This window comes from Oryza sativa, chromosome 6 (assembly GCF_034140825.1).
Source record: "Oryza sativa Japonica Group chromosome 6, ASM3414082v1".
In the NCBI taxonomy this organism is placed as follows: Eukaryota; Viridiplantae; Streptophyta; class Magnoliopsida; order Poales; family Poaceae; genus Oryza; species Oryza sativa.
In genome coordinates, this window is record NC_089040.1 from 30,577,206 (window position 1) to 30,590,693 (window position 13,488).

The 13,488-nt window shown below is 40.5% G+C and overlaps 2 protein-coding genes across 2 annotated transcripts; one reads left to right on the forward strand and one right to left on the reverse strand.

Annotated features, from left to right (window-relative positions):
- Positions 1–1,380: 1,380 nt before the first annotated feature.
- On the reverse strand, positions 1,381–2,746 carry LOC4341987 (26S proteasome non-ATPase regulatory subunit 14 homolog). Its single transcript, XM_015787977.3, has one exon. It carries the CDS (start codon positions 2,496–2,498, stop codon positions 1,572–1,574), a length of 927 nt encoding a protein of 308 aa, XP_015643463.1. The 5' UTR covers positions 2,499–2,746; the 3' UTR covers positions 1,381–1,571.
- A 752-nt stretch (positions 2,747–3,498) lies between these two features.
- On the forward strand, positions 3,499–7,022 carry LOC4341989 (uncharacterized). The gene is made up of 6 exons (XM_015787978.2): positions 3,499–3,713; positions 4,555–4,608; positions 4,715–4,795; positions 6,101–6,170; positions 6,255–6,343; positions 6,510–7,022. The coding sequence occupies exons 1-6, from the start codon at positions 3,549–3,551 to the stop codon at positions 6,642–6,644; spliced, it is 594 nt and encodes a 197-aa protein (XP_015643464.1). The 5' UTR covers positions 3,499–3,548; the 3' UTR covers positions 6,645–7,022.
- Positions 7,023–13,488: the final 6,466 nt, after the last annotated feature.

Below are 13,488 nucleotides of genomic sequence, written 5' to 3' on the forward strand. Positions count from 1 at the left end.
CAAGACAAGCAAGAACACAACAAAAGAAGAGGACTGATTGTGCCAAGAGCAGAGAGAGAGAGAGAGGTAGGAGGAGGAGCACGAGGAACGAGGAGAGGATAGGACCCCGACCTAATCCAAACAAAACAGGACGACGCGAGATCTGATGAAAAGTCTCCCGACCACAAGCCAATCAACGCAACCAAGAACAGAAGCATGATTGCCCCCAAGCTACTAGAGTCCAGCAAGAACCCTACTTGGATCGAAGCCAATCACTACTAGTAGATCTGCCCGCAAGCAGCCAGCGGTTGGCCATGGCGATACGCTATCCGAGACGAAGAAGACGAGACGAGACGACGACACGAGGTAGTACAAAATGTATACAGTGGCGAAGCAGAGCAAATTGCATCGTCGCCGTGAGGCGCGATGAGTCCATGACTCGATGAGGAAATTGCGGGAGATTTGTTGGATTCGCCATGGTAAGCGAGCACGTGAAGGTGAAGCCCCCTCCGCTTCCCGCCGATCCGCCGGGGGGAAGGGGAACGGGGAGACCATCAGACTCGTCTTTGCTTATGCTTATTCGATAAAATTTGAATTTTTAAAATTATATGTAGAGTTAATTTTGTGGTTTTTTAATTATAATTTATTTTTTAGCCTATACTTTTATATCATTAGCAATATGTATATAAAAGTTTTATTCACAGGTTATTTTTCATTTGTAAATATTCGGTTCGCTTTTTTCTTCAGTATGCGAAACGATGGGGCTGCAAGAAACCAGGTTAGGTTGTTGCAGGTTTCATATTTTTCTGTTCCAGGATTGCGTGAACGATTTTATATCATTTATAAATGCTTTTAGAGGATTTTAAATTTTAACCAACAATTTCACTAGGCAGGCTCCAATCTCGGCCCGTAGATATGGATGGGCTGCGATTTTGTTCGGGCCAAACAAGGCCACCATGACAATTAAGAAAGTTGAGTAGAAGATAAGTTGTAGTTTATATTTCTCTTCAATTTCTTATATCTTTTAAGATTATTAAGGAAAATAAGGAGTATACCAATGTAGCCTTTTGTTCCAATTATGAAGTTTGGTCAAGCCAGCCAGCCGGAAGCATTGCACCATTGCCTTTTTTTTAACCTTGGATTGAAAACAATTTGGGGCATTTTCGCAAAAACTGAACTAGTTTTATGTAAAATTTATGTGTTCTAAAATAACCCAATCTCATTCCAATTGACACACTGATTTGTTTGTGTTAATTTTTACGATTTTATTTACTGATGTATAACATCATAAGTGAGTATTTCAACAAAATTAAGTTATTTCTGATATTACTACCTAACTATAATTTCATAGTCAGGTTTAAGTTTTAAACTTCATATAAATAGAGAGGTATATGTATATAAGCGTCTGCTTTTATATTGTACTATACTTCACAAGAAAAATAATTTCATCTATCGAAAAAAAAATCCCTTGAACATATATATTTGCTTAAGAGATTAAAGCTCAAGAGCCGATTGGGCAAGGTCAAAATTGAAAAGAAATTTACCAGCGGTCAAAATTGAAAAAAAAAGACGAAAAAATAAAACTAGTAATCCTAGAAGGTGACGGTGTCGAGCATCATGCCGAGCGTCTGCACGATGTTGGCGGACATGGCGTCCATGGCCTTCTCCTCCAGCTTCCCCTTGGCGTCCACCTTGCCCGCCCTCACCACGGCGAGCCTCTCCGGCGGCGTCTCGTCCTCCTCCCTCACCTGCGCCCCGTAGCCCACGGCGAGGTCCCGCATCCCGCGCACCGCCGCCTCGTTGCCGGCGTCGTGCGCGCCGAACCGCCGCAGCGCGAAACCGTCGGACCACCCGCTCCGGCTGAGGCACGCCAGCATCCGCTCCTCCCCCTCCTTCATCCGGTAGCTGATGGCGAGCGAGTAGTAGTGCCGCCCGAGGCCGTGGACGAGCGCCACCGCCGACGGCCGCGCGACGGCGCCGACGTTCGACGTGGTCTGCCGCGCCTCGCCGCCCGCGGCGCCGCCGAGCACCATCGCCATGTGGTCGACGAGGCGGAACGCGTCCATGACCACCTTCCCCTTGACGCTCTGCACCGGGTCGATCACCACGGCGACGGCGCGCGGGTGCAGCTGCTCGAAGCTCTGCTGCGTGGCCATGTCGGTGCCGGAGAGCCAGCAGCCGAAGCCGGGGTGGGAGTGGTACCACCCCACCACCATCTCCGGCCGCCCCGTCTGCCGGAGCATCTCCAGCATCTCGCTCTGGAACGCGTGGTCCACCGCCTCCACGCTCACGCCGGTGCCGCTCTGCGGCATGGCGAACACGTCGGCGACCGTCACCGTGTACTCGTCGACGAACTCGCCCAGCATCAGCCCCATCACCTCCATCGGCACGCCGGCTCGCCCGTGCTTGAGCATCTTGAGGAGGGCGAGGGGGGACACGTTGATCTGCTCCGACGTGTCCGGCTGCGGCTTGTCGCCGCCGACGGCGGCCATCATCGCGCTCAGCATGTTGGCGTCCATCGGTTTTCGTTGCAGATTTCTTCACCACGATTCGATCGATCAACGATAAATTGCACGATAGCTCGTGATATAAAAAGATGAGGAGATTTAGTGTGAGTCCGATTCGAAAACGAAAAGGATTTCACTTCAGAGTTCAGAGTTGTTCGGATCGATCCACAAAAGGTGTTCGTTAACAGTTTTGTTATATATTTTTTTTGACAAAATTTATCGGATGTAATTACAGTAAAAATTTGTAATATAATTATACTATAACTTGCATGTAACTTTCACATAATTTTAAACTGTTAAATTTGTTTTAAAATTTGTACAAGTGAGAAAGTAAAAAGGCCACAACACGCACGTATGAGAGGATTCGTTCTCACGACCTTCATTTCTTCAAAAAAAAACATATCATGAAGAAACTTTTGAAAGTTAAATTATATTGTATTGTATTTAGAGTTATAATAAAATTACATCATGATTATACTGTAACTATATCTGTTAAATTTTTGTAGTAACAAATTTTATTGACAAAGGTATAGATGATTCCAATGAGAATACTAAGAGCAGATACAATAGCAGTGCTATTAGCTAGCTGTAAACATATTTTAATGAGATAAAAGATGAGAGAGAAGAGCAGCGGGCTACAGATCTATAGCCAGCTGCAGCGTAGACTTCAAGACGCAATGTGTGCATGACAGGTGGGACCATATATTAATAGTATAGTAAGCAATTGTTGTATGAATTGGCTATTAGATTGATTATAGATGAATTGGAGATAGTAGCGGGCTATACATTTAAACTTGCTCAAAAAGGTGTTACTAGTTAATTAACACGAAACCTAATGCTAATCTACAGTACTATCTAATCACCACGTGGTTAGCTTCGATTAATGTGCACGTGCGTGGGGGAAGTTTCCCGAAGAGTCTGGAGACGAGTGCCAAAAAAAGAAAAGGAATTGAACGAGTCAAAAGAGGTTTTTTTTTTAATTATTTTTGCCGGGTCTCGCCGCGAAGACGCCATCGGAGGCAGGCAGCCCGGTCCAGCCCACCAAGCAGGTGAGGGGCGGAGATGGAGGAGACGGCGGCGGCGGCGGCGGAGAAGGCGACGTCGTACAGTTACTGGGTGCGGGAGGCCACGGGCGACGCCGCGCCGCTTCCTGCGCCACGCAAGATCGACGCCGCCGACCTCGCCGCCAAGCCCGCGCCCACCACCCTCGGCTCCGTCTGGAACAAGGTCCCGCCTCGTCTTGCTCTTGCACTGCATCCTGGAAATAGGGGGGAGAAAAAGAAGTCGTTGGGTTGATTGATTACTGTAGTATCGGGGAATCTGGAATTTGATTGATTACTGTGTCCCTGAAAGTGGAATGGTTCGGTTTTGTTGTTAGTTTTGCATCTGAAATCTGAAATGGAAGTTGTACTTGCGGTTTTGTTGTAGTTTTGCATCTGAAATTTGAAAAGAAACTTGTAGTTGCAAGGAGGGTGATATCATCGTTCATGCTGGGGAGCTAGTTCCTATGCCCATATCGAGCTATCTATGTCATGGGCAACTTAAGGGATTTTCAACCTGGAAGCATGCTTTGCCTTGCTATGCAGTAATCCCTGATAGGCAAAACCTCAAAAGCAGCCAAGAAGCTGAATCACTAGAACGTGCCATCAGAATAGTTCAAACTTCAAATGCAACAACACCTCACAAACATGTTTGAGTCATGTTGCCTTTAGCCCTTTGATGCAACATTGCTTCGACGAAGCGGTTTCTTGACTGTTGGCACCATCTTTCCTAGCCAATTCTTATGCCTGTGGCTGTATCTTAAATGATGTTTGACACCAAACAGGGCGTAGTGTATTATCAGCTAGTATTTCTTTCTTTGGTATTGCTATGGAATGTTTATTATCACCATTTGTTTAGACTATGCTACTAATACATACTGTGCAACAATCAACAAGATAAGTTCACAATGGTAAAATGAGAGCACAGTATAGAGATTAGCTTTTTTTAAAAAAAAAAATTCATAAAACCTAATAGCTCTGTGACTATATATCTAACCAATTTCCCATGTTTTCTGTGCTTCTTGTAGGCTGGAACCTGGGAGGAAAAGAACCTCAATTCATGGGCCAACGGTAGGATAAAGGTGCTGTAGTTCAGCAATCAAATGCTTGAAATCCAAATGTCCTAACTGTAATGCTTATATTGTTACACATTTCATCTGAGTGATCTTAGATAATTTTAAACTACAGGATTTGCTGGGCTCATTAGACCCTTTGGAATTTTCTACTGGGAAGGCATCTGTTTACGAAGTATCCAAGTGTTCAGGCGATGTGAGTAGTGTATTTCACAGAGCCATTTGATAGTTTTCATCACAAGTGCTTTGTCGTGGAATAAAGTGCTCTTATTGTTTTACCAACCTAATGCCGTGTGGTACTGAACCTGAAAACACTACTTCTAATGAATAAAAAACCATTACTTCTGATAGTACCGTCTGTTGTTAACATATACCGTAATTCTTTTTTGGGCTTTTAGGGAACTCTTACATCTTTAGATATCCTTGAAGATAACCTACAAAACTATCAAATGCTAACATAAAGAGGAATTTTTTATTCATGGCTGTTGGGGCAATTCTTGCATACCTTGACATCCTTGAACATAACAAGGACACTGTTGAAAGATATCAAAGTTAATAATCCTTAAGGATATGAAAGACAGGAATATCAAATTTAATAATCCTATATTGATCTTACAGAGACAGAAGAATTTTATATTATCAGCATTCATCCTCAGTGTGTACTTCTCAGCAAGCATGAGTTGTGGTCCTGATATTTTTGCTGTGTTAGTTGTTGGTTTGAACATTGAAAAATGGCGTGGACAAACCCATTAAACTAGGAACTGATGAGTAGCAAAAATGTGGCAACTCTCCGTGGGAGCTCTGCAAAATGCTGGTAATAATACTATGTGGATTCAGCATGAGTTCAGCTTTGTTATCCCTGGGGGAGATCTACAAAGCTTTTCTCTCTGTTCAGTAAAACATTGATTAGGGCCTTTCTCAATCCAACTGGGGAATTCAGTAACATGTAGCAGATTTGTTTTCTCGATTTGGTAGTGATGCTTGTTCCTATATTCGAGAACAAAAATGTATAGCTGATGGAGTGCCATGTTCTTGAATGTCTCACTGATAATCCAGCTAGGGAACAGTGCTTTCATTTTCATGCACCCCTTGTGGTTCCAAATCCATTGGTAGTAGAATTTATTTTCATGAACGTACTGTTTTACGGACCCTTCGTTTCGCTTATTCCCCGAATAAGCGAAACGGCATATTTGCAAACGAAAAATAATTATGAATAAAACTTTTATATACATGTTCTTAGCGATCTAAAAGCAAAGGCTGAAAAATAAACTTCGATGAAAAAACCCCCAAAATCAACTCCAAATTTAAGGTCGAAAATTCAAATTTTTGCTGATAAGCATAAGCATAAGCGAAAAGATGAGGCCTTTACTTTTATGACGATTTAACATTGTATACTACTATCAGTGGAATGTTGTGTTTTGAACTTTTTATATATTCTAGTTTTCAGTATAACACATGTTCGATGTTGTGTCTGAAATCAATGTGTTGGTTACTTTGGCAGGCATTTCTGGTCACTGTCCGTAATAAGAAGAGAGTAGGCTATACTTATGAGCTGGGCTTAAAATTTAAAGGTAAACAACCTTTAGTTCTGGAGTTCACATCTTCACATGAGCTATCTCCTGCTGAAAATTGGCACTCATGGGAGTATTCTTCAGGTGAATGGTTAATTAAGGAAGAAAACAAGAAGGTGAAAGGCTATCTGGACATTCCAGAATTTTCATTTGGTGAACTTGAAGACTTAGAGGTACATTATTGCTTTCCATAATAATATTAGTAGTATTCTTTTCCTGAGCAACTTCGAATGTGCCCTTTTAAAACGATGAATCTGAAGATGATATCATCTATGGAAATGAACATTTTGCCTATGTTCTGTCAGAGTTCAAATGGTACCTTTTGCTTATTCCTTTCAGGTGCAAATAAGTTTTACCGACATCAAGGACCTCTCGTCCGACAACAAGGCACAAATCAGCAAGGATTTGAAGTCGTTTCTTGCACCGATCCGGGAGAAACTGCGCAAGTTTGAAGAAGAGCTCAAGGATAGATAGCAAAGCTGCAAACTTGGTTGGAAGCATCACGTATCAAAAGATGATGGCTTAATCTATAGCCATTTCACGTATCAAAAGACTGCTTCAGACGTTTACTGCTAAAAGTTTGTTCCAATACTTGCTGCAATATGCACCGTGTTTGTTTCATTGCCGATACATTCATACTTGTGCCACTGTTGAACTTACAAGACCAATTGAGCAGAAATTTTCTGAAGCTATATTCCTGTCAGTTCTGTAGTTTGTATTCAGGTAGCCAGGCCCATGGGCCACAACTCGAAACAGGTTTCGGCCCAATCGGCTTGTATATCTGATTCAGTAGCACTGTGGCAATTCACCAATCAGAACTCAGAAATTCAGAACTGAACAGTTTGTTTTCCATATGAAGGAGAGTTGCAAAGGTCCAAATACAGCAATGAAAAAAAGAAGTATAACAACGTAGTATCGGATTGGAAACAATCTGATACTACAAATTTATGTATAGGCATAAAGGTCTAATCCAGATCTATACTACAACTTGTATACTACAAATTTAGAGACAGAGATGAGCTGAAGTGAGGTGAGCTCAGCAGCAATGGCGAGAGGAAGAAATGGTTGGCTCAGAGTGGCCAACTCGTCGCTTTCTCCCTCTCGGTTGAAGCAGATGCAAGTTGAATGCGGTAGTATTTGATTCTGTTGCACTGTGTGCGACTGTGTCGCGCTCTGTCCATGACGTCCTGCAGCTCCACTTGCACGTGAAGGAGGACCCATCTCCAAAAGAGAAGGGACCCAGGTAGTTTTACTGAATCACTGCCGATGTACTTCTAACATTCCAGTAAAACTTTGAATCGTTGCCGATGTACTTCTAACATTTAGGCCCGTTCTAACTTGGTAAAGATAAAGATACGGATTTTTTTTCTTGATTTTCGTTAGTACGGTTTTCAAACTGCTCAACGGTGTATTTTATCCGAAAACTTTCTATATATAAGTTGCTTTAAAACATAAGATATCAATTTTTTCAAGTTTGTAATAATTAAAGCTTAATTTAACGACCATCTCGTTTTGCGTGTTTGCTTTTAATTTTCATCTTTAGAAGATTCAAAAGGGACCTCAGCAAAACTACCCCTGTAAGCAGTGACAGAGTCAGCACTGTCGTAAAACCCGGGTGACCGACCGATTTTTATACGCGTTAACAGATAACGGTAATGAAGACGGCAACGACAGAACCCGGGTGGTCGCTCAACCTGCCCGGGAGTTGTCTCTGCCTGACTAAGGCCCCTTTGATTTGGAGAAAAAACATAGTAATTTTGGAGGATTTTAATCCTATAGGAAAATTTTCTATGAAGCCCTTTGAAACAAAGGATTGAATCCTATTCAATCCTTTGAAATTCCTATAGAATGGACAATCCTATAGTGATTTTGGAGGAAATTTAGCAAGAGCTTCAACCTCTTAGTAACTTTCCTTTAAGTCTATCTTTCTCATCCAATTCCTGTGTTTTTCCTACGGTTCAATCAAACGCTCATTCTTGTGTTTTTTCTGCGTTTTGTAATCATCTGTTTTACACTTATATTCCTATCATAATTCTACGTTTTCTCAATCCTGCGATTCAAATGGACCCTAAGTGTACAATTAGATAACCGTTTTGTCATAGAGATAATCCATAAAATGCCATTGACAAGCGTCCAAGTCCCAGAAATGCCATCAACAAGTGTGAGTTCCAAGAAATGCCATCGTACAAGCGATTTTGTCCCAAAAATGCCATCGCCGTTAGGGTTCCGTCCATTCTACGCCGTTAAGTTCTATAGGATGAACAGTGTATTTAACGGCGCGGAATGGACGGAACCCTAACGGCGATGGCATTTTTGGGACAAAATCGCTTGTACGATGGCATTTCTTGGAACTTACACTTGTCGATGGCATTTCTGGGACTTAGATGCTTGTCAATGGCATTTCATGGATTATCTCTTTGTCATATTATCGTGTGTGGATATGAGGCAGGCTACTCAAATAGTAGCTGCTACCATATCCACCGTGCACTGGACAAGCGAGGGTGATCGAGCCAGCATTATCGTCGAGCCCGAGCAGCAAAACAACCAGCTGTCGACAATTGTAGTTTGTTAGATTGGCTCCGCCGTCACATGCCGTGGACTCCTCCATTTCTTTTATAATGGAATAACATCCTACCTTTCCTTCAAAGAAGCTATATGCACTTATATATTACATAGTTCACTCATTGAAGAGCAAATAAGATTCAGGAATTGAAATTGCAAAGATTAATAACTCCAATACTTGAGGAGGTGTACAATTTAGGCCCGTTCTTTTCTTTAACTCTGAATTTAAACTTCCTCTTTTTTATTAGCACGTTTTTTTTAACTGTTAAGAGATGTATTTTTTTTCAAAAAAAGTTTTATATAAAAGTTGTTTAAAAAATAAAATAAATCTATTTTTTAAATTTATAATCATTACTACTTAATTAATTATATGCTGATGAGTTTTCTCATTTTGCGTACAACTAAGGCCTTGTTTAGTTAAAAAAAATTTACCTAAAAAGTCACATCGAATCTTTGGACACATGCATTGAGCATTAAATATAGATTAAAAAAGTTAATTGTGCAGTTTGCATGAAAATCGCGAGACGAATCTTTTGAGTCTAATTAGTCCATGATTAGCTATAAGTGCTACAGTAATCCACGCGTGCTAATGACAGATTAATTAGGCTTAATAAGTTCGTCTCGCGGTTTTCAGACGAGTTATGAAATTAGTTTTTTCATTCGTGTCCGAAAATTCCTTTCGACATCCGATCAAACACCCGATATGGCATAAAAAAATTTCTTTTCGCGAAGTAAACAGAGTAAAAATCCTCGAAAGAACGCACCCTCCCGTACTCCTACGGGCCTGTTTGGCACAGCTCCAGCTCCACCCCTTCTGGAGCTGGAGCTCGGCCAAACAGTTTCAGCTTCACCAAAACTGGAAGTGGAGTTGGGTGGAGCTCTCTCACAAAATATACTAGAGTTATGGAGCTGGGTTTAGACAGCAGCTTTGAGGTGAGAGCGAGAGCGGACGCGGTAGCGCGAGCGGGCAACTCTTGAGGAGGCCCAAGAGCCCCCCTTCCCCCCCCCCCCCCTCCCCCTCTGACGACATTTCCGCGCTCGCTGCTGCTGCGGTTGCGTCGCGGGTCGATCTGCGCCTAGCTTTTGGGAGAAAGCGAGAGCAGGGAGGGACCAGCTGCGTGCTGATCGAGTGAGAGTGTGAGAGTGAGCTGAGCTCGATCGCTTGTCTGCTCTGCTCCTCGGACTCTACCGGGAGGAGATCGATCGGACCCAGCTGAAATGAAACGGTGGCTATAGCTTCAGCTACACTGCTAGCCACACCCTCTGCCTTTCATGGCTTGATGCATCTTCATTAGATGCTCTAGGATATGCTCCTCTTGTACCACTCCATCGGTCAAGAATCAACGTTACGATCCATTAGTACTACCTAAATCTCTCGGATGAATCATGCACCTCTGCGTGAGACTCGTTATAATCATGCACCTCTCCGTGAGACTCGTTATTAACGCTTGTGAGAAACTATTCTAAACTCTTTGGGTATATGTACTCGTTATATATTTGCATATCACTCAAATGTAAATGTTAAATTTTAACTTTTATAAGTTGCAGCAGAGAAAACAAATTTAACTGTAAATATACATTAATTAGCTATAGTTTAAATTTTTTCGTTGTAATTTGTAAAAGTTAATTTTTAACTTGTATTTTAGAGTGGATATCATATACTAATCTATCTTCTCATTTTTCTTAAAGAAAAATTATAACTATGTAGATGTTATGTAACTAACGAGGGAATATCCTTTAAGAGTTTAAAATTCACTTCCTTACATTTATTGTATATAAAAAAGGAGCAAGCAGATCTCTCCCTCTCTCAGGTTTCCTGAATTCCAGATCTTTACCCTGATGCAATCTTGTTCTGAATCACAACTAGCGCCTTTTTTATAACCATGTCAGCAGCAGAACATACAGAAAATAAAATCACCACTAAGAACTCGTATAAAAAGTACTTAGGAGTACATGACTCCTTTTGTTGTACTTACAAATATAATCCCTCCTTCCCATAAAAAAATAATCTAGTATCGGATGTATCATATCCGGTTTCTACATTCACTTTTTATAGGACGGAGGGAGCACTCAATAATTCCATTATAAATGAACCTTGTTTAGATCATTCGCAGCTAGGCAAGCTTGTCTATATGGATCATGGAACGATTGCAACTGCGGAGGGGAAAAAGAAACAAAAATTCAGCTTTGATTGTTTTCGCTAAGCTACATGAGACAGACAGGAGGTATGGTGACATCTCTTTCTTCGATCGCTACACCAGCATTGCAACTTGGTTGACGACGAACTCGATATGCCGCAGCATATTCCAGTTTTTTCTACCACCTGCCCAGGCGCCGCCTACATGCATTGCATATATATTGCATTGCAGCTGCAGGTAGAAACAGCCACTGAAAAGAGATGACGTCGAGAGCTAGAGCTAGGGAAAATTGACGGCTGAGATAGATAGATATGGATGCATTCACCTCACCAAATGTGGCACATATATATCTAGGCTAGCTATACAATGATTGTCATTTTTGCACAAGTGGAAAAGGTCTGATTGATCAAGGCATGTACCTGTTTGTTTCAAAGAGGCATAAGGAAAAATAGTAAGGGGGTGTATAGATGTAAGGATATAAAGTTTTGGCATGTCACATCAGATATTATATAGGGTGTTACATAGGGTGTTCGGGCACTAATAAAAAAAACTAATTACAGAATCTGTCAGTAAACCGTGAGATGAATTTATTAAGCCTAATTAATCCGTCATTAGCAAACGTTTACTGTAGCACCACATTGTCAAATCATGGAGCAATTAGGCTTAAAAGATTCGTCTCGCAAATTAGTCGCAATATGTGCAATTAGTTATTTTTTGGCCTATATTTAATACTTCATGCATGTGTTCAAACTTTCGATATGACAGGGTGAAAAATTTTAGAGTGGGATCTAAACAAGGCCTTACTCTCTCAGGTTGTTTTCAATGTAACACTGTTGATTTTGATATAGTTTGAGCATTTGTCTTATTAAAAAATAATTATTATTTGTCTTATCATGATTTGTTTTATAAATACTCCAAGCATTACTTATATTTTTTTATATTTGTAATTTTTTAATAATTTGAGTGATCAAATGTATAACTCAAAGTTAACGGCGTCAAACATTAAAAATCGAATGGAGTACTATAAAATTGTTGTGTCAATACATATACACGTGGTATATTAATATGTACATGTTTTGAATTTCCGTGTGCAAATGAGCATAAATATTCCGTTCGATATATGTTCTCTACATGACAACACAAATAAAAACTATTTAGCTAAGTTGGCAATCTAGTCTATGAATTGGTGGACCTTAAATCTTCTTTTTCTAGTGTAATGGTGTGTGTTTTGGTTGTGTGCATCAGAGTTCGGGAGTATTCTCAGTATGATTGTATCACCTTAAACCTTCCATTATCTTAAAAATTATTTTTTTTCATCGCTAAAGAGAATCAAAGAATCATTTGTTGAGCAGTACCATTGACATGTAAGTACCGACCTCAGTTTTCAGCAATATTCTGGTAGCCCTGGAATTGGGAAGAAATATGATGTCAGTCTAGCCCTATCAAAGCGCATTGTTTAAATAAAAATGTATTTCCTCCATCCAATAAAAAACAAATCTAGAATAGGATGTAACATATTCTAGTGCTATTAATCTGGGCAGATGTATGTCTAGACTCGTACTACTAGAATGTGTTACATTCGATACTAGATTGGTTTTTTTATGGGACAGGAAGTACTGCTATAATTGAGAATAGAACGGCAGTAACGTAAATTTGTAGCCTGCTGAACTAATCTTGTCCTTTATTGGATCTGCATCGACCAATCCTAGGTCGAGGTTGAAAGATGCCCTGCCACCAGATCAATTAGACAGTGTACAAAAGCTTTCACATTTTTTTCTCTAGGCAAGTGGATTAATGGTGGGGACAACATCCAATAAAAATGGAGTAATGGAACAAAGGTGGATCAATTAGGAGTGCATGAAGGAAGATATCTGCCTGACTGAATGAGAAAATTGCTGTGTATACATCCATTTGACAAAAAAACTACAATTAGCTAACGAGCCAGGGCACAATTGAGATATGAATAGTTTACATACCTTATAAAATTTCCCAAATAATGCAATATAATATGGTAGGGTGGAATTAATGGTTTAATTAGAAAATTATGTTCTTAATAAAATATATGGTAATAAGCCTATGACCAGATGTCCAGATCTAAGCTATAACATAGTATTATAATCCTATTCTTCATGGTTATGGATGTAATTACCTGATGTTAGCCTTTTTCCTCCATTTTAAAACATACTGTAGCTATTTACTTGTTCACATATATAGTCAGAAGTTATATTTTGATATGAAGAGAGTACGAGTGTATAATATGAATACATAGATGCATAAGACTAACGAAGACCTCCGTCTCACATAGCCACATGCCACAATTTGTAAAATACCCCCTTTGTCTAAAAAAATTTAATCTCTAAATTCGTAGCTAGAGTTTCCCTTTTTAAGATATAGTAGCTTTTTTCTTACACGCAATACTTGATGTCCCATGACTCTTTTTTGCTATGAAATCACCTCACATAGGGGTCATCCTAGACCTACACAAACTAGCAGCTAGTGGTGTTGAATATTGATCATGAAGCAATTGGCCCATCTTATCCAATGCTATTCTCCAAGTGGTTGTCTTAACACTAATTGAACCCAAAATTCTGGCTGACATCATCTAAACTAAACGAACC